The sequence below is a fragment of the Callospermophilus lateralis genome, chromosome 15 (assembly GCF_048772815.1).
Source record: "Callospermophilus lateralis isolate mCalLat2 chromosome 15, mCalLat2.hap1, whole genome shotgun sequence".
NCBI lineage: Eukaryota > Metazoa > Chordata > Mammalia > Rodentia > Sciuridae > Callospermophilus > Callospermophilus lateralis.
The window spans coordinates 41249560-41273439 of NC_135319.1; the positions used below are offsets into that span (position 1 = coordinate 41249560).

Below are 23880 nucleotides of genomic sequence, written 5' to 3' on the forward strand. Positions count from 1 at the left end.
AATCAAATCTGTTTTGTTCTGATTTGACAGTCAGATCCCTATTATATAATGGTAAATTGTTAATTAACTAACAACTAAGTATACTGTATGGGAAAATAATATTTTAGGTATTCTGGTAGAATAAATAAGTATTTTGTTAAACAGAAATTAGTGTCATTGATAGGGCCATTTTAGAATATTCTCCAAATAAATGCAGTGAGGAACAAGCTATTGATTGAACCTATTTCATATTAACCAGGGATTCTAACAATGTGGTATATCCCCAGCCCCTCATATTTTTTAGCACTTCCTTCTTTTTTGAACCCAGATATGTTTTATTTTTAATTTTGAGACAGATCTTGCTAAATTACTTAGGGCCTTGCTAAATTTCTGGGGCTAACCTTAAGATTGTGATCTCCTACCTCAACCTTCCAGATTGCCAGGAAAGTAGTTATAGGACAAAGAAAGGTACTTCAAAAGAATTTGTATCATTTTGTATTTGTTCTATTCAAAATAAGAGAATATTTGCTTTTACTCCTCTCTAGCCATTGATTATGTTGTCAAATTTGAGTTTTTGTCTATTAATGTCATCTGCATAATTTTAATTGCATCTTATTATGAACCAGTATTATTTCAAATGGTCAGGAGCCATTTGCCATTGGATTTTTGTTTTGAGAAGAGTTTTGACCTTGACATAGCTATTGCTACCTTTTGCAGGCAAGCATCCCTCCTACCACAACTTCCTGAGTGCTGGAACTATAAGTGGGCACCACTGAACCTAGCCCCTTTTTTATATTGTAGTAAATCCTTTGGTAGCTCTTGTAGGACATTTTTTCTATGGGATTGTTCTTAACTTTTTTCCTCCCCTGTTTTTATATATCAATGCTACTAAAAGTTTGCCTGGTTTATAATTTGCAAACTATTTTCCCAGATCATTTTGTTTATGCTTTTTGTTGTTGTTGTTGTTGTTGTTGTTGTAGGTGGACACAATACTTTATTTCATTTTTCATGTGGTGCTGAGGTACAAACCCAGTGCCTCACATGTGCTAGGCGATCACTCTACTACTGAGCCACAACCCCAGCCCCTCTTTATGCTTTTTCTGTGCCATTTTTGTTTCCTTGTTGTTTTATTATGTAGTGCTGGGAATCAAACCCCAGGTATCTGCATCCCCAGCCCTATGTTTTATTGTAATATTTGATAGGACTCACTCACATTCTTGCTACTGTGTAAGATTTTCTTTTCTTTTTTAGTATAATATATGTGACTCTGTGTGTTTATTAATGTTGTGGTGAGTGTCGAACCCAGTGCCTCACACTTGCTGGGCAAGTTCTCTTACCACTGACCACAAGCCCATCTGTAAGATTTTCTTTTTTCTTCCAAATATAAAATTTTATTTCATAAAATAAAACTTTGTATACTTTTTAATGATCTAATGATATACCTGGCATCTTAATAATATTCAGTCTTATTCAATAGCATGAATTTTCTATTCATTCAATATAGTTTCCCTTAAGACTGTTTTAAACTTTTCCACATATAAGTTTCCTTCTTAAAAGAAATGTCATTATACAAAATGTAAATGAAATTTTACATCATTTTCTTCCCAATCCTTACATTGAAATCATTAAAGGGAAAAGTTTAATTTTGTTGACTCCTGGTGAAATTTTGATTGTTCGGAGAGTTTCCTTCAGATTCACATCAGTTTTGGAAGTATTGTTAGTTATATTATACGCCACATTTAATATTATAAGCTATCTGTAGTCAGTTTATTTCATTTTTGGAGAGGTTAACTTACAGCTCTATTAAGTCTCACAATTTGTCATATTTCTTATGTCTTTGGTTTGAAATAATCATTGAGTATGTTAACTTATATTTTTCTCTCTTCCCTATGTATTTTTGCTGTGATGTACATAAATTATTTTTTATTTGTTTGGCACCTATTAATGTATCTCCAAACCCTCCAAAATACATCTTCTACCTCTATAGGAAGTTGCCATATTTCTGAGTCCTGTTTTTTTCCCCCCTAGACTGTCTCACAATAAAATAGCTCAAAGGAATAGGGCAGTGGGGGGTTGTAATCTTAAAAACAAACATTTTATTTAAAAGTTTAGTTTCAGGGTTGGAGTTGTGGGTCAGTAGTAGAGTGTTTTTCTTAGACATAAGAGATACTGAGTGTGATCCTTAGCACACATAAAAATACATAAATAAACTAAAAGTATTCTGTCCATCTACAACTAAAAATATATTTTTTTAATGTTTACTTTTTAAAGGTTGGGATGTAACTCAGTTGGTAGGGAGCATGCTTAAAATGCACAGTCCCTGGGTTGGATCCCCAGCACCACTTACCCAAACAAAAAAAGAAAGAAAGAGTTTAGTTTTTAAATAGATAAATTTGGTAACTGATCTGTTATCCATTTATATTTTTATAGTTATATTACTCTCAAATATTCTGTCTCAGGTATTATCTTGCTTTAACTTTCAACTCACTTACAATTACCCTCTTGCAGTCGTAACTGTATATGTCAAGGAACTGACCCAAAGACTTGTGGAGCTTCATACTCTTATGGCTGTTCATGGAGCATGTATTTCAATGGATGTAAATTTGGTAGAAGCCCAAACCCCAGAAGGTTTAGAATTGATCCCAGCTCTCCCAGACATGTAAGTGTCCTCTTCCCTTTTAAATTACATAGCGTGTATATAAACGTATTCCTTTAACATTTTTGAAATATTAATTATGTACATATATTTTTAAAACTACATATAGTAAAAAGTAGTAATGAAATCAAGTGTGGAAGCTCATGCCTATAATCCTAGCTACTTGGAGGTAGAAGCATAGGAAGTTTTAGGCTACTCTTTGGAATTTTGTAATTTTGTAAGACTCTGTTTCAAAAATAAAATTTACAAAAGGTAGTTGTGGTACAGTACCTCTGAGTTTGATTTCCAGGACCACCAAGAAAATATGTCAAGAAATAAAAAGTAGTAATGAAATACCAAATATGTTTAAGTAAATAATTAAACGTTCCAAATATCCTGCTATGGTAGCACAGGCCTATAATTCCTGTAATTCAGGAGGCTAAGGCAGGAGGATCCAAAGTTTAAAGCCAACCTCTGCAGCTTAGTGAGGCACTTCGCTACTCAATGAGTCTCTGCCTCTAAATAAAATGCAAAATAAGTGTTGTGATGTGGCCCTGTGTTTGGGTTCCATCCCAGGTTAAAAAAAAAAAAAGTTCAGATAAATTAGATTATGTGTCGACCCCATATAAATTATTTTTGGCTCCTTCCTCCTGTGCCTCAACCCTCGTGGAAACTATTGATAGATGAACCTGGAATTTTACACTTCTAGTAGAAAAAAACCATTTACCATTTGCCAACATTTCAAAGACTCAGAAAGTTTAACTACCCACAGAACCTCTATGACAGAATTACTAAAGGACGTAATGCAAGAAGAAGACTTAAGAAACCGGAACGAGTCTGTCCGGAACACAAGGCCATGGTGAGCAAAGAAATTAGTTAAATTTACAATTAAGTTTAAATAACTTGAGTACTTTCTTTTTTTAATTAAAAGAAGCACCTATTAGTATAATTACAAATTCGTATCAACTTGGTGGAGGTGGGAAATGGGTGCCATGTGGCTCAGTGGGGACCAAGCGTGGCAATATTTTTGTGTTGTTTGGGTGAGGAGGACTTATGTATTAATTAACTTGAAGATTGGTGTTTTCTCCATGTTCAGCAGTGACCAAAAGTAAAAAAATAGTATATATTACAACCACTATACATATATATTTACAGAAATAAAAAATTATAGTGTGGGAAATAACAAAAAATTAAGACATTATCAAAGAACAATACTTAGTGAAATTATAAAGTAAAATGTTAAAATATTTCTAAAAGTCTGTATCCAGCTGGGTTTGTAGCTCAGTGTAGAGCATTTGCTTGTCTAGTATGCGTGAGGTACTAGGTTCATTACTCAGCACTACATAAAGATAAACAAATGAAATAAAGGCATTCTGTCCATCTACAACTACAAAAAAAAAATTTTTTTTTAAATAAGCTGAAATTGTGTTCAAAAGAAAAAGGCATGTCAACATATGTATTGCAGTGTTTTTAGTGAATTTCATTTCTTTATAAAATGTTAGTTTGTTTGCTAAATTGATTTCTTCTCCCACCAATAAGTAATTCTCCAAGCTTGGACAAACAAAGCTCTAAGTTTTGTGAGGAAACCATATTTGATAAAAATATGTATTTAAAAATTTCAACAAATTAAGATTGATATTTTTACTAGTTGTGGGAGAAAAATACATTTTAAAAGAACATTTCTTTCAAAACTTTAGCAAAAGAGTTTAAGAAAAATCACTACCTTGACACTGAGGCTAAGGCTTCAAATGGAGAGCTCGCCACCAGCCTTGGCAATTTAGGGAGAACCTGTCACATAATGAAGAATAAATAAAAAAGGCTGTGACCCGGTCACACCTCATCAGTCCTCAGAAACTTCGCCGTCTCAAACTGGGGGGTTAACTGGACATGTAGCTAAGTGGTAAAGGACCCTTGGTTGAAAAAGACAGGGGGTACTGGAATATAGCTCAGAGGTAGCACGTGTATAACTTTTGTCCTCAGTTCACCCTACCCCCCAAAAGAGGCAAGAAAATTGACAAAAGGAGTTTTAAAGTGGTTAGTCTACCAAGTGGCAGGTGTGTGGAAGCACACCTGCAAACCCAGAAGCTGAGGAAGTAAGGGCAGGAAGGAGCATGGCACGATTGAGGCCAAATTTGAGAACATGACAAGACCCTCTCTCAAAATAAAAAGGGCTGTTGTTGTAGCCCAGAGATAGAATCCTCTGGGATTCAATACTCAGTACCCCATCTTCCTGCAAAAATCAAAATATATAAAAAACAAAACAGTTGGAACTCGTCCAACACAAAAGTCGAACAAAAGGTAGAAAACTATAAAACTTTACTGAAGTTTATATGAAATATGTAAAATATGAAATACCTAAAAATGAACAGGTACTATGCTCATAGATAAGAACACCCTATAATTTGATGTCCATCTACCTTAGAATTAAGTAATTTTTTGTTTTTAAATATTATGTAAGGGGCTGGGGCTGTGGCTCAGGGGTAGAGCGCTCACCTAGCAGGTGCCAGGCCCTGGGTTTGATCCTCAGCACCACATAAAAATAAAAAAATAAAAATAAATATTATGTAAGTATCTTTGTATATAAGTATATTAATATTTATGGTGGAATTTCATACTACAACAATTATAGATAGCACTATGTAATTAATAGTTTTGACATCCTTTTTGTTTTTATTAATGAATAAAATTTATACAGTGCTTATAGGAAGAAGCATCTCTCATGGCCAATATGTCTGAATCTCAGCAGACAAGGCAGAATGAGGTGCAGGTGGCAACCTTATATACCACCTCAAGAATTCTGTTAGATCATAGAAGGATTTTAAGGAGGAGTTTTATGTAATTACACTTGTTCCTTAATGAGCCCTCCCTTGATGCTTTTTGAATAATTTGACTGCAATTAGCCTTGAAAGGGTTTAGGAACCTGGGCTACCAATCTTTGAGAACAATCCAGAATAGGGATTAATGGTGGCTTGGAATATGACTGTGACACAGGAAATGTGAGCCGTGGTTGGTTTGGAGAGGTTATAAGAACTGGGTTGTGGGTCAGCCAGAGAGCACTCGAGTAGCACATACGGGGTCCTGGGTTCGATGTTCAGTACCACATAAAAATGAATGAATGGAATAAAGGTATTGTGTCCAATTACAACTAAAAGATAAATATTAAAACCAAAAAAAGTTGGATTCTGATGTTCTTCCTTCATATGGAACACAATAAAACCAGGATGGTAGAATTCAATTTGGGCAGGAGAGGTTTGCAGTCCTTAAGGGAAATCTTAAGTGGTGACAAAGCTGAAGAGGAGGTCTTGTGATAGTTATAAGAGTCATCAGTTTAAGTATGATAGTCCTAGAGATCAGAGTTGGAGTAAGAAGAGCAGAAGGATGTTACCAATAAAACAATGTCAGAATCCTCAAGAATAGACCAAATAAATGAAGTCACGAATGAATTTTCCAGTGGGTATAAACAGATGAAGAGCGCAATCTAGAAGTGGAACCTACATGCATTTATTTCTTGTATATAATATAAGGATTGGGGCTGGGGTTGTGGCTCAGTGGAATAGTGTTCACTTACCTCGGGGCCCTGGATTTGATCCTCAGCACCACATAAAAATAATATAAAGGAATTGTGTCCAACTATAACTAAAACATAATATTTTAAAAAATAAATGAAAGAATAAACTTAAGTCAATAGGGAAATGAATGTCATTTCTCATGCTTCATAGTTGCCCAGATTGAGTCATGTCAATCTATAGAATTGACTTCCTACCTCTATATTGGGTAGCTTTGTTTTCTGTAATAATTCAAAGCATGTTAGAGGAGAACTTGACCACATGAAGGTGTTTTGACTATATTTATGGCATCTGTATCCCAGCTCTCACATGAGGCCATTGCCTCAACCTTGTCAAGTTCTTCCTTCATCCTTTATCTCTCCTTTAAACTGACTTCCTTAGATGTGATAGAAGTCACATTTGACAAGTCTCCAACTTCAAATATAATAGAATCATTTCTGGAAAACATTAACTGGTCTTTGAAGTCTTCTGGTTTTCAGTGTCTCCCCTCCCTGCTTCATTCTTCATACCATCAGCAGCAGCAGAACTTTAAGTAGATGCTCCTATCATTGATTTTCCTTTAAACTTCCCACGTCCCTAATCAGTGAGTCCAGATACTTAATGTGGTGCTCATGGTCCTCATATCCCTATCAGATCTATCTAAATTTATAGTCATTATGGTGAAGAAGAGGCAATATTGGTTTTAGACAACTAGTTACTCAGTTAATTACCTAATTATCTTTTATCCTCAGGCATTTTATGTGGTAATGGGAAACAAACCCAGTGCCTCCCACATGCTAGGCAAGTGCTCTACCCCTGAGCCACAACCCCAGCCCACTTTGCTATTCTTTAAACACACACACACACACACACACACACACACACATGTATATCAGGCCTTGTCAAGTGTTTTGGGGTGTTTTTTTGATTCCTTTTCTTTTTCCTTTCTTTTCTTTGATGATGAAAATTAAACTCAAAACCTTGCCTTGTATTTGTCAAGCACAGTTTCTTTGAAATGTGAAGTTTTACTTTTAAGACAAATTTATTATATTTGAAACTGGTAACCCAGGATCCAATATATACTATACATGTTTTTGATAAGTTGCTCCTCCTCATCCTTCTCTATGATATAGAAATTCATTGCATTGTGCTGGTTTGTGTTCTGTTCTACAAGGTACCCCTTGCCAGCAAGAATTTCCGATTGTATCAAGTGTCCAGTAGCATTGAATATATATAGAAAGTATGATTGTCATTTGTAGAAACATTTTTTTATGAATTTTTTGTTTGTTTGCTTGCTTTTTGTGGTACTGGGATCCGAACCCAGGGGTTCTGTAACACAGCTATACTTTCACCCCTTTTTAAATTTGTATTTTTATACTGGGTATCTCAGAGTTTCTGTGGCCTAAAACTTATGATCCTCTTCCTTCAGCCTCCTGAGTGTCTGGAATTACAGGCCTGTACCACCATTCTTAGCTCTTTAAATTTTTATTTCCAAATATGCTATTAAGGTATTACAGCTGCAAATAATTTCCCTTTTAATTACAATAAATAAAAAACTGTGCACAGTGCCACATGTCTTTAATCCCAGCAATTTGGAAGGCTGAGGCAGAAGGATCACAAATTCAAGGCCACAAATTAGCAAGTTTCAAAAGATTAAAAAAAAAAGAAAAAAGAAAAACTCAGGATGAAGATGAGTTGTCCATCAGGCCTCCATTAGCAGTTATTTATCGTAGAATTTAATACATTAAATTCTTTTAAATGTCATGAAATAACCCATATGGACTGTCTTTTCCTATAGGAACAATTCTTTGAAGGTATTTTACAGGGTTTGGCTACAGAATTAGCTCCATTGTATAAGCAGATGGTTCCTGAAGCTTACAAAAACCAGGTATGTTTTGAAACATTTTACATTGTCCTTACACAAGGTTCAAATTATAACAAAGTTCTTATTAGAGGGGGGGTGTATCCATTTATGTACACATAGATATATATGTATATGTGCAGGTATGGACTAGCTTTACAAGGATCTAGTAGATTTTTTGTTGTTGTTACTTTGATTTTTAACTCTTTCTATTCTAGGAGTTCAGTTAAAGAAGCCAGCTCAGGAAGCTAAGGCCAGACAGTGCAAGTTTTATGCCAGCCTTAGCAATTTAGCAAACCCTGTCCCAAAACAAAATTTTTAAGAAGATCGTTAAAATTTTTAAGAAGATTTTAAGTATAGCTCAGTTTAGCATACTTGCCAAGCACTGAAGTTCTGATCTCATTACTCAGCAACACAAAACATACAAAACCAATTGGTGGATACAGTGCTTCAAATCCATAATCCCAGAGCCAGCGAGGTTTCGCACATTTGTAATCCCAGCAGTTTGTGAGGCTGAGTCAGAATCTCATGTTTAATGCCAGCCTCAGTAATTGAGTGAATCTCTAAGCAATTTAGTGAGACCCTTTCTTAAAGGCACAGTGGTAAAGTTCCCCTGGGTTCTATGCCCATTAGAAAAGAACATGTTTGTTTTAAATGAATAAATTAATTTAATGGGCTGGGCATTACTATCTTTTTATACGTTAGTGTTGAACAATCCAAAACGGATAAATGGAAATTCATTGAAATCAATGCTTTTGACTTCAAATGATACCAGCCTCTGCAACTTTTGAGGCCCTAAGTATCTTTTTCAGACCCTGTCTCTAAATAAAATACAAGAAATGGTTGGGAATGTGGCTCAGTAGTGAAGTGCCCCTGGGTTCAGTTCCAAGAACCAAAAAAGAAAGGAACATGAAATGATCTACAGTATGTAACAAAAATGCATGTTTTTTAAATATGACTGCAAGTGTTTCTTTTCTTGTTGTTGTTATGTTTTTGAAGTTTTATTTATTTTTAGAAAGGGATTTGAACCCAGGAGCACTCTTTCACCAATCTACCTTCTTTTTTTCGTTTGTTTTAAGACACAGTCTTGCTAAGTTGCTGAGGCTGGCTTCACATGTAGAATCCTTCTCCCTCATCTTCCAGAGTTGTTGGGATTAACGGCTTGTGCTACTATTCTCAGTAATTTTTACTTCCTTTTTTTTTTTTTTTTTTAATTTATTTTTTAGTTGTATTATTTTTATGTGGTGCTGAGGATCGAACCTAGGGTCTCACATGTGCTAGGAGAGTGCTCTACTGCTGAGCCATAATCCCAGCCCAACTTCCTTCTTTTTAAATGTGGTGCTGGCAACTGAACCAAGGGCTTCGTAAATGCAAAACACGTACTCTCCCACTGAGTTACTACACCCCAGCACCAAAAGTCCTTTATCCCCCCCCCCCATAATTTTATTATAATTTTTGTTTTTTATTTTCTATTACTAGCAGTTGAAACCAGAAGTTCTCTAGTACTGAGGCTGACCTCACACTTGACCTTTTTCTCAGTTTACTCCACATGCCATTGATGTTAAGCACTTTGTTAGGTAATGATTTTTGTTTCTTATTAAATGTGATTAATTCTGTCTCTTCAATTTTTCTTTTTTTTTCTTCTAGGTGGAATATGAACATGTTGCCCAAGAATGTCGACTTGGTTATAAGGAAGGTCGTCCTTTCTCTGGGGTCACTGCTTGCCTAGATTTCTGTGCCCATTCCCACAGAGACATACACAACATGAATAATGGAAGCACCGTAGTATGTACCTGGGTCATTTGAAATTCTAAAAACTCTTTTACTATATGCCTAGGCTGCAGTTCTTACATGTGATTATTGTCACAAGTCATATTGTATGTGCTATTAGTTGTCAGTATATAAATAGGTGATATTTATTAAACTTAGTGTTTCTAAAAACTTATAGAACTGACCTTGAATAAATACTTTTGGGCTGGGTGAAGTGATACACACCTGTAATCTCCATGACTAGGAACATCATTGGCAGGAGGATCATCAAGCCAGTCCCAGACATGGCCAGGTGTAGTAGTGCATGCCTCTAAATCCCAGGGGTTCCAGTCATTGAGACAGGAGGAACATGAATTCAAAGCCAGCCTCAACACCAGTAAGGCATAAATTACATAAATTAAAGGGCTGGTGATTCGCCTCAATGGACATGTTCCCCTGAGTTCAATCCCCAGTTCCCATAAATAAATTAATTAATATAATGTACAAAGGCCCTGGGATGTGGCTCAGAGGTTAAGCTCCTTGAGTTTAATTCCTTTACCAAAATAACTAAATAAACATTTACAGGTTTGCATTTTATATTTCATTGGATATTTTTGCCGGGAGGTGAGAGTGCATGATTTGTTGAGTCTTTAATGCAACAATTCAATGTTATTCAAACTACTACTCATAAAGTTAAGCAAGGTAATTTCTCTTTTTGTCTTGCATCAGTCAGGCTTTTTTTTTTCTTCCTTTTTTTTTTTTTTAATGTTGATACAGGGTCTCACTTTGTTGCTTAGTACTTCACTAAGTAGCTGAGGCTCCTGAGTATCTGGGATTACAGGCATGTGTCACTGTGATAGGTCAATTGAACACAATTCAATAACCATTTCTCAATGTAAGTAATGAAATGAGATTGAATTCAACAAGAAGGTTGAAGAGGAAGAATATCAAATATATAATTATTTTTGCAATATAATAATTTACTTATAGAATTCAATTCGATTATACCCGGACAGCTTACAGACAACTGATTAATTTTTAGAATTAAACCAAGTTGATTGTCTTGATAGAAAATACCAAAATTAATATGCCAGCAACAACTAATTGAATGTAAAAAGGGTACTGCAGATTTCTTTCATATTTGCCTCAAGAAGAAGGTAATAATAGGGGCTGGGGTTGTGGCTCAGTGGTATGGCACTTGCCTACCATGTAGGAGGCCCTGGGTTCCTAAGCACCTTTTAAAAATAAAAATAACTACAACTGAAAAATAAACTTTAAAAAAAAAGAACGTAATAATATGTATGAGATGAAGATGTACAGCTTGTATTTCCCACTTCTTTTCCTCCTAACAGGTATGTACTTTAACCCGAGAAGATAACCGCACCCTGGGTGTTATTCCTGAGGATGAGCAGCTCCATGTCCTGCCTTTGTATAAACTTGCTGACACTGATGAGTTTGGGTCCAGAGAAGGGATGGAAGCCAAGGTCAAATCTGGAGCCATTCAGTTCCTTCAACCAACTTGCAAAAAACGAACACGTTTTACTCAGCCTGTTCCTCGATCCGGGAAGAAGAGGGCAGCAATGATGACCGAAGTTCTAGAGCGCAAGATTAGGGTAGTGGAGAAGAAACAAATGCCTCGAGTCAAGCGGAAGAATAACTCTGCCCTGGCAAAGAACAGTAAAACTTCATTGGTGCCGCTCCAAGGTGAGCCCTGTGGGACCAAATTTTCTTCTGTGTACAAACTTCTTTGACACAGGGTTGGCATTTTCTCTTTCACCATATTTTTCCTGTGCTTTATCTTTACTTCCTTCTTAGGTTAAAGGCATTCTGAGAAGACAAACTTAAAAGGATAGTTTACTAGACTTTACTGAGTCTCATCTTCATTATTATACTTTGTTTAGAGTTAAGTCTTAGATTCCGAACATATTTCTACTTGGGTATTCAAACTGAAAATTAACAAAAATGTGACCTATCTCTGCTTTGGGGGGTAGTTTGTTTATTTTTTAATATTGGGGATTAAATCCAGGCATACTTAACCACTGAGCCCCATCTCCAACTCTATTTTGTATTTTGTTTAGAGGACAGGTTCTCACTGAGTTGCTTAGTGCCTACTGTTGCTGAGGCTAGCTTTGAACTCAAGGTCCTCCTGTCTCAGCCTCACTTGCCATTCACATTACATGCCTGGGCCACTGTGCCCAGCTATTTTACATCTTAAGAAAGTGTCCTAGTTGCTTAGGGTCTTGTCAAGTTGCTGAAGTCTTCAAACTTGTGATCTTCCTACTTCAGCTTTCCACGTTATTGGGATTAGAGGCCTGCACCACTGCACGAGGCTCCTAGCATACTGAAGAAATCATACACTAACCATATTCATCACTAAAAGTTAGAATCTTGCTTTAGCCTCTTAGTATTTGTAGTCAGTTATTCATCATCATTCCCATTACGGATTTTTGTTACTACCATACAGTAACAACAAACAAGAAAGAAAACAAATGTGAAAAAAGCCAGTGATACCATAATTCTATTATTCAGATTATTGAATCAGTATGAACTCACTAGTAGAATCCTTTCCTAACATTTTGAGGCCCTGCATTAGATCCTCAGTACCACACAAAAGGTCACACATTTTATTTAATTAATAATATCTCAGTCAGCCCTCTCATTTTAAGCTTGCTGTCCCTCTCGCTTTTTCCACTTTCTTCCTTTCTTTATGGAGCAGAAGATTGTTTGTGGTGTTGGGATTGAATTCAGGTCAGGGCTTCACTCATGATAGGCAATTAATTGCTCTTCTACACTATAGACTGCACTATGTCCCCAGTAATTCTTCTCTGAAAAGTGTGCCTGCTAAGTGTCTTCCATTGTGGTCAGTTTTTTAAAATTTAATGTCATTTTAATCTCACAAATTTTTTGACCATTTATTTTTGATGCACATTAGGTCAACTCACACATACACACACAATATGTGTGTGTGTGTTACCAGGTATCAAACACAGGACTTACCTGCACATAGTAGTCAAGCCCTGTATCTCTGTACTACATCCTCATCCTTCCGGTATTTTTTTTTTTTTTTTTTTTGGTGTAGATGGACACAATACCTTTATTTTTATGTGGTGCTGAGGAACTAACTCGGTGCCTCACACGTGCTAGGTGAGCGCTCTACCACTTGAGCCACAACCCAAGTCCCTCTTCCACTAAATTTTAAAATGATTCAAATTGTTGTAATTTTCCTATCCTTGGTCTACAGAAATCCCTTCAAGCTGGCTTGTGAATTTATGTATGTATGTCTTGTGAATTCTTTTGTTATACCCTGATAGTGTTTCTCAGCTTCTGTTACAACAGAATGTTCCAGGCTGATTTTATATAATTCTGCTCTGTATCTAATAACACCCATTTCTATAAGGAGCCTACAGAAAAATACATCATCAACTTATACTGATACTAAAACTTAGAATGAGGAGGAGCAGGCAGCATGAGAGGTTCCTAATGAAGGTAATAAGAAAGAATGTAAGACAGGAAAAAAATTAAATATTTTTACTGTGGGCCTTGCTGGGTTGCTGGGGCTGTCCTTGAACTTGTGATCCTTCTGCCTCAGTCTCCTAAGTTGCTGGGATTACAGGTGTGTTCCACTCTATGCAATTATTGAAGAAAACCTTGTGTTATTCAAAGACTTCTTTTATTCAATATTCTTACTAACATGAAGAATTCTTTTCCTTAAGAACATAATTGTGGGGCTGGGGATGTGGCTCAAATGTTAGCACGCTCGCCTAGCATGCATGAGGCCCTGGGTTCAATTCCCAGCACCACATAAAAATAAAGATTTTTTTTTTAAAAAAGAACATAATTGTGACTCTTATGTGTGAGATATTCTTAGGCATTAAATGTAATGAAAATATTTAAACATATTGAGTTGTTTTTAGGTCTTTTGCCTTGATTTTAACTTATTATTAATATTTGAAAACGTGATGGTTGAGGATGTGGCTCAAGTCATAGCACGCTAGCCTGGCATGTGTGAGGCAATGGGTTTGACCCTCAGTACTATGTAAAAATAAAATAAAGGTATTGTCCACCTTAAAAAAAAAAGAAAACCCTAAAAAGTAGATATTTTTTAAAAATTTGAAAACTTTACCAACCAGTTATAATTGTTTTGAATATAGAATGTTTTCCTCTGCAAAGAGCTGAACTTTTGTGTTTTTATTCACCCTTAGGGAAGCCTAATGTAAGTTTCAAAATAAATTTCTTAACATTTTTAAACACGTATACCAATTGCTGAATAGCATACAGAATATGATTTCCACAATTGGGTGATAATATAGTATTTTCCAGTTGTGTAAACTATGTGATTGTGCATTCATGTGTAAACCTATGTATCTTTCTTCTGTCCAAAAGATTTTATCACTTCCTGATGTAAATATGATTTTTAATTTTATGTTTGACTTAGATTTTATTTCAGTCAAATTAGAGTTTCATATAAGGATGGTCTCACATGAAACAGATGCACAACTTTGCCGTTGACCTACTGTTTATTCTTTGACTTAATAAAAAAACATTAAACTGTAATATATAGATATATAACTTAGAATGACAGGATAGGACTGGGCAAGTACCCCTGTGGAAAACCTTGTGCTTCGTCTGTGCTTAATCTGGATTGGGTTCAATCCGCAGTACAGAAAAAGAGTCTAGAGCTTTCCTATCTTCTTTCATTTTCACATTTATAAGATGACTTGTTCATTTTATGAGATGAAAGTAATCATACTACAGGTATTTAATTATTACTCTTTTTTTGTGTATGTGGTGCAGGTTAGAACCCAGGGCCTTGTGCATGCAAGGCAAGATTCTGCTTCATATCATATAATATAATACTGCTTGATGCTTTTTTGACGTGGTTAATGGTGATCAAACCCAGGGCCACTCAACCAAGGAGCCACAACTCCACCCTTTTTTGTATTGTATTTATAGACAGTGTCTCACTAAGTTGCTTAGCACCTCGCTAAATTGTTGAGGCTGGCTTTGAACTCCTGATGCTCTTGCTTCAACTTCCCCAGCTGCTGTGATTACAGGGGTGTACCACCGAGCCCGGCTTGCTTGATATTTTTATTCCGTTCCTTTCATGTTCCTATGATGTGTCATCTAAGAAACTTGGAAATCTTCTGAAGCTGGTTATATTTATTGTTACATTACTATATCATAATATGAGTCCTTTACTTTTCTTTCTTGTCATTGCTAAATTGACTAATTTTCCTTTCCCGAATATTTTCCAGCTTCAAAATAAGCTTAGAATGTCTCAAGGTAAATGTTTTTCGAGTAAAAATTTTTATGACTTCCTTTACTTACAAAATAACATTTTGCCAATTATGAGGCCTTTATTACCAGAAATATATTTGAACTATTACTTAAACTGCTCTAGAAATGATAACATGAGGCTGGGTATGGTAGCACATACCTATAATCTTCTCTACTAGAGAGGCTAAGGCAAGTTCAAGATCTGTCTATGGAAGTTTCCAATACTCTGTTTCAAAGTAAAAAATGAGGTGTAGAGAAGTCCACTGACAACTAAAAATATATTTTAAAAAATAAATTTAAAAAATTTTTTTAAAATTGAAAAGTCATATAGATATTTGGTAAATATTTTTCCATGTCATTGTGTTATCACTTGCAGGGCATACCAATGTTGAGCTTTTTGTGCATAGCCTATTAGGTCATTTTTTAATTTACCATTTTAAATAATGAATATCCATGCTTATGGATATCTCTTTGCACTTATTTCTAATTTCTAATTACTTCCAAAAAGATAAATGCTTTATGGAAAATTATGAATTTAAAACTAATACTGGGGCCAGGCATGGTGTCACGTACTGGAGAGAGCAAGGACAGAGGATTGCAAGTTCAAGGCTAGCCTCAGGTACTAAGCAAGACTATGTCACACAATGAAAAAATAAGGCCTGGCACAGTAGCATACAGGCTAAGGAGGCTGAGGCAGGTGGATTGTGAGGTCAAAGCCAGCCTCAGAGGCAACCTTAGTGATTCCCTAAGCAACTGAGCAAGACCCTGTCTCTAAATAAAGTACAAAAAAGGCCTTCAGATGTGTTTCAGTGGTTAAGTGCCCCTAGAATCAATCCCCAGTACCAAAAAGAAAGCATGATTATGTAGCTCAGTGGTAGAGCACCTCTGGGTTCAATGCCCAGTACCACCGTGATCCCAAAAATATAATTAAAAATTTAAGGATGTAGCTCACTGGTAGAGTACACAGGGCTCCTCCTCTAGCTTCAGAGACAAAAAAATCATAGCTTAGTTTTACATTCCTTGTTCCTTTATCTGTTTAGGGAATAATAGTGAGACAGTCCAACCTGGAATAAAAGGTGAAACTAAACATCATTTTATCTTCAAAGGTTCAGAGAACACTAAATGCTATTCATCGACCCCATCCATTCCTCCAACAGTGAATGAGGCAACCCTGTCTCCAGTCTTCTGTTACCCGAAGACTTCTTCCATGCCAACAGCTCCATTTAATTTCAATAAAGTAGCCTCCTCCGGGTTTTCAGAAAGAAGTAGCATTCCCCACTGCACAATGCCTTCTGGAAGACACAGTGGTGCTAATGCAGCTGCTGGGGAAGGCACTGGAATTGCACAGCCCAGCGACCTGGCTCCTCCTCCTCCCTCCCTGCCTCCTCCCATGACAGATTCCCTTGCTTTTTCTGAGTCTCCCACTGGTCCAACTGAGCAGCTAACTACTAATCAGCCAAATCAGCAGCCCCCATTCCTCATTTCTCCTCATGAGCCTGCTTCCTGTCTGGTTGAAGAAGATGAGCAACATTATGAAGCAGATGAGCCTGTATCTGATGACCCCCTATCAGACGACCTTCTTTCACCTGCTGAGGAAAAATTGCCCCACATCGAGGAATATTGGTCAGACAATGAGCACATCTTTTCGGATCCCAATATTGGTGGGGTGGCAATTGCACCCACTCATGGTTCTGTCATGATTGAGTGTGCCCGGCGAGAGCTTCATGCTACCACTGCTGTGGCACACCCAAACCGCAATCATCCTGCTCGCCTCTCCCTTGTATTCTACCAGCACAAAAACCTGAATAAGCCCCACCATGGTTTTGAACTAAACAGGATTAAGTTCGAGGCTAAAGTAGCTAAGAATAAGAAAATGAAGGCCTCAGAGCTGAAAGACCAGGCAGCTAATAAGGGTGCTGAACTGTCCCCTGAAATAAATGAATTAAACCAAATTCCTTCTCATAAAGCATTAACATTAACCCATGACAATGTTGTCACTGTGTCCCCTTATGCTCTAACACAGGTTGCAGGGCCCTATAACCGTTGGGTCTGAACGCTTTCCTCCCCTTCTTAATGCCTTTCCTCATGCAGTGTATTTTTTCAAGGTGCTGTTAAGAGAAAGTTATGTTGTCGTTTACTCTATCTTCATCTCACCCATTTCAAGTCTGAGGTAAAAATTTTTAAAATGGGGTGGGTATTTAACTGTGACTATTTTGTCAATTGGTAGAAGGTGCACATTTTAAGTAAAAATAAAAGTTTTCTAGTTTTAAATACATAAAGAAATGTTTTGGTTAGGTGTTAACCTTGACAGAATCACTCAGTTTGGTGCTTTAAATTAAGTCTGTTTACTATGAAATAAGAGTCATTTTTAGAGGATTTTAACAGGTTCATGTTCTATGATGTAAAGTCAAGACACAGTGTTAACTCTACACAGCTCCTGGTGCTTAACCACATTGACACAGTTAAAAATAAGCTGAATCATTGTTTCATGGTGCCATGTTCCAATATCTTCCAATCATTGCTAGAAAATCAGCATTTTCCTTTGAAATAAACCAATGAAATGCTTTATCTCTTTAAATATTTCTCCTGTATAAAATAATTCATTATTGTTTGTAATGGTTGGAGGCTGTTCGTAATTGTAAATATATATATATTTTAAAAGCACTTTCTATTTTTAAAAGTAACTTGAAATAGTATAGTATCTAAGAATCCTATTGTCTATTGTTTGTGCATATTTGCATACAGAGAAGTCATTTATTCTTGCTGTGTAGAGTTCCATCTTGTTAAATGCAACATGTTATTTGCATCGTGTATATGCTTTTTATTCTTTTAATGTGTCCTTTCACGTTATGTAATAGCTACTTATATAAAATAGTGAATAATTCCTAAAATTGGACTTAAGAAACATATCATCAATATTGACTAAGTTGTTTTAAATTTTAAAATAGTGTGGTCTCTTATGATTTATTCAGCTACCATGGCCTCAAGTTACTTTCATCCCAGCTTTTTCAATATAACCCATTAAACAAGTTTCGAAAGGGAAATTGGAGAAAATGTGATTCAGAAGAGTCAAATGCTTTTAATGTGTCAAAGTGATATAATACAAAAATTAAGTAACCAGAATCCTACCCATCCCCAATTTTTTTTTGTTGTTTTTGTTTTCATTGTTGTTATGATATCCATTCTGGTATAGAATAAGAAAAAAAAAATTCCTGTTGAAACAAATCACCATTATTATCAGTTACTCCCTGGCCCTAGTCAAAGAATGGTTAATAGTATTATGAATATGGTTATACCGAAACAAAATGTTTAGAACAAGAAGAGCCTTCTAAGAAATACTTGATTCTGTTAAAATGTAGAGGTGCTATAACATTCAAAGTATCAGATTCTTTGGGAGTCTAGAAAACCTAATGGTGCTTCTCCCTTGCAAATGCCATAGGAAGCCCACAACTGCTAACTCACAATTTTGGTGCAAAAGCAAAAGTCCAGCAAGGTCTCAAAAAAAAAAATCTCATTATAACTTATTAAAATAATATATATGGTGCAAAGTATCAGTTTAAAGCTTTTGACTAATCCAAGTAAAGGAATATGAAGGGATTGTAAATAAGGAAATGTCCATTTATAGACCTGTATATGTAAAATAGGGTAATTCAATGACTTGTTTTAGTATTTTCTGTGCCTTAGATATCTGTTTTAAAATGTGGCGGTTTTTTTGTTGTTGTTGTTTTGTTTTGTTTGTTTTGTTTTGTGTTTTTGTTGTTTTTTTGAGCCTAAGGTTTCTTATAAGTATATAAGTGATTGTTTATTGCTTCAGCTGCTTAAATAACATATTTTCGAGCATTTGACTATCAAGAGTACACCCTTGTGATAACTACATTTTAGATTTTAAGCCTTAGCTCCCACTAGAAGTTGTTTCCTCACCAGATATAATCCATCTATCCGTTTTCCCAGTAAACACTTATTGAATTCCCGCAAAATTTAAATGTCACTTTTGTTTTTCTCTGAATCATCACCTATGAAATGGTAGAGTTGAAGAATTAAAATCCTTAATGATACCTTGGAAATATATTTTTAAAGAAATAGCAAATTACATTCAAAATAATCCATGGTAGTATATTACCTTAATTCAAATCAATTTGTTTTTATCTTTAAAAAACTTTCATAATAATCTGAACTTAAACACCAATGTTAATTAAAGGGAGTAGTGGAATTTGTGAAGCTAGTTATAGTTTACAAAAACAAGTACTGAGAATGTCCATTTTAAACTAAAATGTTTCTAGTCTATTGTTGTAATTAACATCATGAATGGAGTGTGCTCTTTCTCCTGAAGTCAGAAAATAAATTGGTTTGATTGACATTTTCACTTTAAAACTGGTCATCTAACATTATTTCTGCAGCTCTATTGTGTTTTAGTATAATGACTTTTTTTTCCCTCTTTTTGCACTTAAATTAGGTTTTAAGTCTGCTTTTTTGTTCATGGTATGATCATTGGATTCATTTATACCTGACTTCCAAGTTATTCCAGTTAATAGTGTTACAAATTTATCAACTATAATGGCCAGGTGCAGTGGCACTCACCTGTAATCCCTGTGGCTCTGGAGGCTGAGGCAGGAGAATTGAAAGGTCAAAGGCAGCTTCAGCAATGGCAATGCGCAATGCGCTAAGCAACTCAGTGAGACCCTGTGTCTAAGTAAAATACAAAAATGGGGGTTGGGATATGGCTCAGTGGTTGAGTACCCCTGAGTTCAATCCCTAGTACCAAAACAACAAAATTTATCAACTATAATAAAATAACTCTTGCCTATTGTAGAATTCTACTGAAAGTATAACTGTCCCTCAAAATTCCATTTCTAGTGTTTATGAGGCCATCGCTGAATTATATTTTCCCCCTCTGCTCATCAGACTTACCTAAAATTCTTCCTCAAAGAGCCAACTAGATCATATCAACCTAATTGAAATATCTATTGGGCAACAAAACTACAATTGTAGTTGAATTTTTGGGACATTTACATCTTCAGTAACTTTCTAACATTATTATTATTCAATTTGCATGTGGATGAAATAATTTGATTTGTTACATACAGAACTCCACTAGATAAGATCCATAACCAATTTACTTAAGACATAACCCCAATACATACTTATTGAATGCATACCCTTGTGCAAATGTACCAACTTAGTTCATAGGAAGTAACCTACTTTCTAATGTTACTCCGGTGGACTCACTGATTATCATATTCCACCATAGCATGAGTGAAATTAACCTGAAAATAGTTCTTTAAAACAAAAAAATCAAGATTTTTTTTTTTCTGAGGCAAATTATCATTGCATGACAGTTTCCACCAATAATGGGCACAGCATTTCCTTTGAACATGCCTACTAAATTGGTTGGTGTATGCAATCTTTAGTAGTTTCCTTCAATTTTCCTTCAATTTCACATCTTAATGCATGGAAACCTAGGTTTACTACAAGTAGTAGTTGTAGAAATTTATGACAATTGTTAAATAAAATAACATGTTAGCTTCTCAGAGTGTTGGAATTCACTTCTGAAGTCAAACAGTTCGTTCACTAGAAGCCAAAGAACAGATAGCAATTTCAATTTGTAATTAAACCTTGAACCTTGTACAGGTGAAGACTACTTTGTGCTTATAACCATAGAGTATGAACAAAGTTTATTTTCTCACCCACAAAGTGATTTATCACTAGGAAATAATCTTCTTTGGGAATGTATCAAAAATTAAATGCCAGGTGTTGTGGTGTACCTCTATAATCACAACAATTCTGGAGGCTGAGGCAGGAAGATTATAAATTCAATCTTGCCTCTGAAATTTTGTGAGGCTCTAAGCTATTTAGTATTGAAACCCTGTTTCAAGATAAAGGGATGCAAGTGGACTCAGTGGTAAGCAAAAATAAAATAACATAAAATGGCTTTTCCCCTCCACCCTGAGATCTTTAGAAAAAGTGAACAGTGAAAATAAGTCCAAATGCCGTTGCCTGCTGACTTCATGTACTTTTGTGGGATATTAGCTGACTTACCCATGAAGCTGTCTTTTGTTTGTTTGTTTGTTTTTTATTTAATTTGGCACAGTACTGGGGACTGAGCCCAGGTCCTTTGTGTGCCACTGAACTACCTCCCCATCCCTTGGAGCTATTTTGTTACCTCTTCCTAGTAGATGTGGCAATACTCTGGCATTTCATTAAGCACATCTCAACAGCTTCTATAGTATAGGCTTATACTTATCCCTTCCCTTGGTACCTAGCATACATAAGGATGTTTTTAAAATACTGGATGATTAACAGGGCTGGAAGTGTAGCTCAGTGGCAGAGCACTTGTCTACCATGCTTGTGGCACTGGGTTCAATCCTCCGCACCACATTAAAAAAAAAAATACAGCCATTCTGTCCATCTACAACTACAAAACAATCTTTTAAAAAGATTGGATGATTGAAATATTTGAGGAAAACATTTCCATACTACCTAGCCATGTATACAATTCCCTTCATATCCAGCTGGGCAAGCCCCAGCAATTAATTTCGATGTGTCTCTCTACAAGAATTGGAATATTGTTTCAATATCCGTAACTCCTAAAATTACTCATAGATGTGTTGTAGCTTCAACACACGTCTGTACATCATATTTAACCAAGTGATGTCATCAGTGCCAGTCTGAGTTTATCTAAATCAAATTGTGTTCCATGTAACAGTGTTAGAAAATGTTTTCATTGTGGCTCAGGAAGGCAATTCTGGAAGTCAAAATCCATATGTACTTCATTGGAAACTGAGTCTGCATTTTCTTAAAATGTGTGTGCTACATAGAAACAGTAGGCTGAGACAGGATGATGAGTTCAAAGTCAGCCTCAGCAATTTATACAGGCCTTAAGCAACTCAGTGAGACCTTTTCTCTAAATAAATATAGGGCTTAGAGATGTGGCTCAGTGGTCAAGTGCCCCTGAGTTCAATCTCCAGTGCTCAAAAAACAAAAGAAACAAATACCTTGCTGGACACAATAATCAAGAGGATCACAAGTCAGAGCCCAACCTGGGCAATTAAGCAAGGTCCTGTCTCACAATAAAATATATTTAAAAGAAGAGAGGGGTGGCTGGAGATATACTCAGTGATAGTGCACTCCAGTTTCAATTCCTAGTACCACATTAAGGAAAAAGGAAGTTTCTTTTATTTAAGAGCTAAATAAATATTTCTTTTATTTAAGAGCTCACTATTTTTGTCCTTATTGGATTTTCTATGCGGTTCAGCATCTGGATGAATTTGATTTCCCACATCTTACACCTGGGCTGGTCTTTAACTACAGCAATCTTCCTGCCCCAGCCTCCCAGACAGCTGATTCTATAGGCATGAGCTGCTGTGCCCAGCTTGAATGAATATGTTTTGATCCTTTTTTGGGGAGGGATGCGCCCAATTTTTGAGATGCATGTCTTCTTTATTCCCCAAACAAGCCTCTGACAAAAGGCACATGTTTCATTACATCAAGTAATCCAAAGGGAACACTTATATTGTCACTCTTCTTTTTCACTTGTCTTTAAAAGTGCCTCAAGGCCAGGTGCAGTGATGTGCCTGCTCAAGAGGCTGAAGCCAGACACATCACAAATTTGAGACCAGCTTTAGCCTGACCCTATCTCGAAATAAAAAATAAAAGGGGCTGGGGATGTAGCTCAGTAGTTGAAGTGTCCCTGGGTTCAATCCCCAGTACCAAAAAAGGGCTGGGTAGCTCAAGGCATGTTCAAGTTTATCTTGGTTATTATGCAAACACTTCATATTCCTAGCTTTAAAATTCAAACATTAATAATTTCCTTATTTCCTATAGACATTTTTCCATCCCTACTATCATTCTCATTATCTTATCTGGGTCATAAACTTCATTCTCCTTTGTTTAGCCATAGATGTCCCTTATTTTAAAACAAAATTTAGTCCAAAGTAGGGATGTTATCAAACATAGAGCATTAGCTGATTTAACTCATTCATGTTTGAATGTGATGTTTGAGACTTGGTTAATCCTATAAACATAATTGTCTAAAAATAGAAATTTTGCCCCAGCAGCTGTTATGTAAAGGCATTCTCTTGTTCATAAGAAAAAAAATATTTGCAGCTGTCAGATTTTCATTTTAAGAGAAATAATATTGGAATGTAATTCTCCATTTGGCAGGCTATAAACTTAAAATCCTGGGATAAAAATTCAGATCATTATTATTTTTCCATTTTATGGTAGTTGCACTGTTTGCTAAGTTCACTTTGATTCTTTTTACATCTTTATTCTTCCTGTGATTTTAATTTACATTAATAAAAATTTCTTTGTCCTGTTTCCATTCCTCAGGTCCATTCTGCAAATACACATGGTTTGTTTTAAAAACAGTAGTGACCCTGGTTAAGTTGTCTTTTTCTGTCTTTTAAAATCATATCTCACAAGTCCTTTCAGAAACAATACCAAAAACAATCAAGAGCTTTTATTAAACCATTTAAATTTAGTGGCAAATTCTGTTTATAGGAATATGCAGTAGATACAAGAACAGAGTTTATTATCAAGTGGTGTCTCTACAAATCTGATTAACATTTAAATTTTTTCTTGGTGTTCAAGACTTTTGCCAAAAAAAATTGTAAGAAGAGAAATATTTTAACACTTTGTGTTTTGTATGGTTTTGCAATTTCTGTGTAATCCCTCATGCTAATTATAAATTTACTAAACAGTAACTGAATTAGTAATGGATCTTATCTATAAAGTAGGCAGTATCTCTTTACCTGTATTTCAAATTTCCCAATCAAACTATGTGGATAACTATTTTCTAATGTAAATTTACTCCTTTGGCATTCTTAGGTTGTTAG

The 23880-nt window shown here is 35.7% G+C and overlaps 1 protein-coding gene across 5 annotated transcripts in view; it reads left to right on the top strand.

Annotated features, from left to right (window-relative positions):
• The window catches only part of Tet1 (tet methylcytosine dioxygenase 1), a 104675-nt gene extending 87467 nt beyond the window's left edge, over positions 1–17208 (top strand). For 3 of the 5 annotated variants that reach the window (XM_076834681.1, XM_076834684.1, XM_076834682.1), the window contains 6 exons: positions 2488–2638; positions 3387–3473; positions 7958–8047; positions 9668–9805; positions 11122–11473; positions 16087–17208. In XM_076834681.1, the coding sequence (XP_076690796.1) occupies positions 2488–2638; positions 3387–3473; positions 7958–8047; positions 9668–9805; positions 11122–11473; positions 16087–17099 (1831 nt within the window). In that variant the 3' untranslated portion in view covers positions 17100–17208. The remainder of the gene's footprint in view (positions 1–2487; positions 2639–3386; positions 3474–7957; positions 8048–9667; positions 9806–11121; positions 11474–16086) is intronic. The other 2 variants (XM_076834683.1, XM_076834685.1) reach the window with 1 other exon arrangement.
• Positions 17209–23880: the final 6672 nt, after the last annotated feature.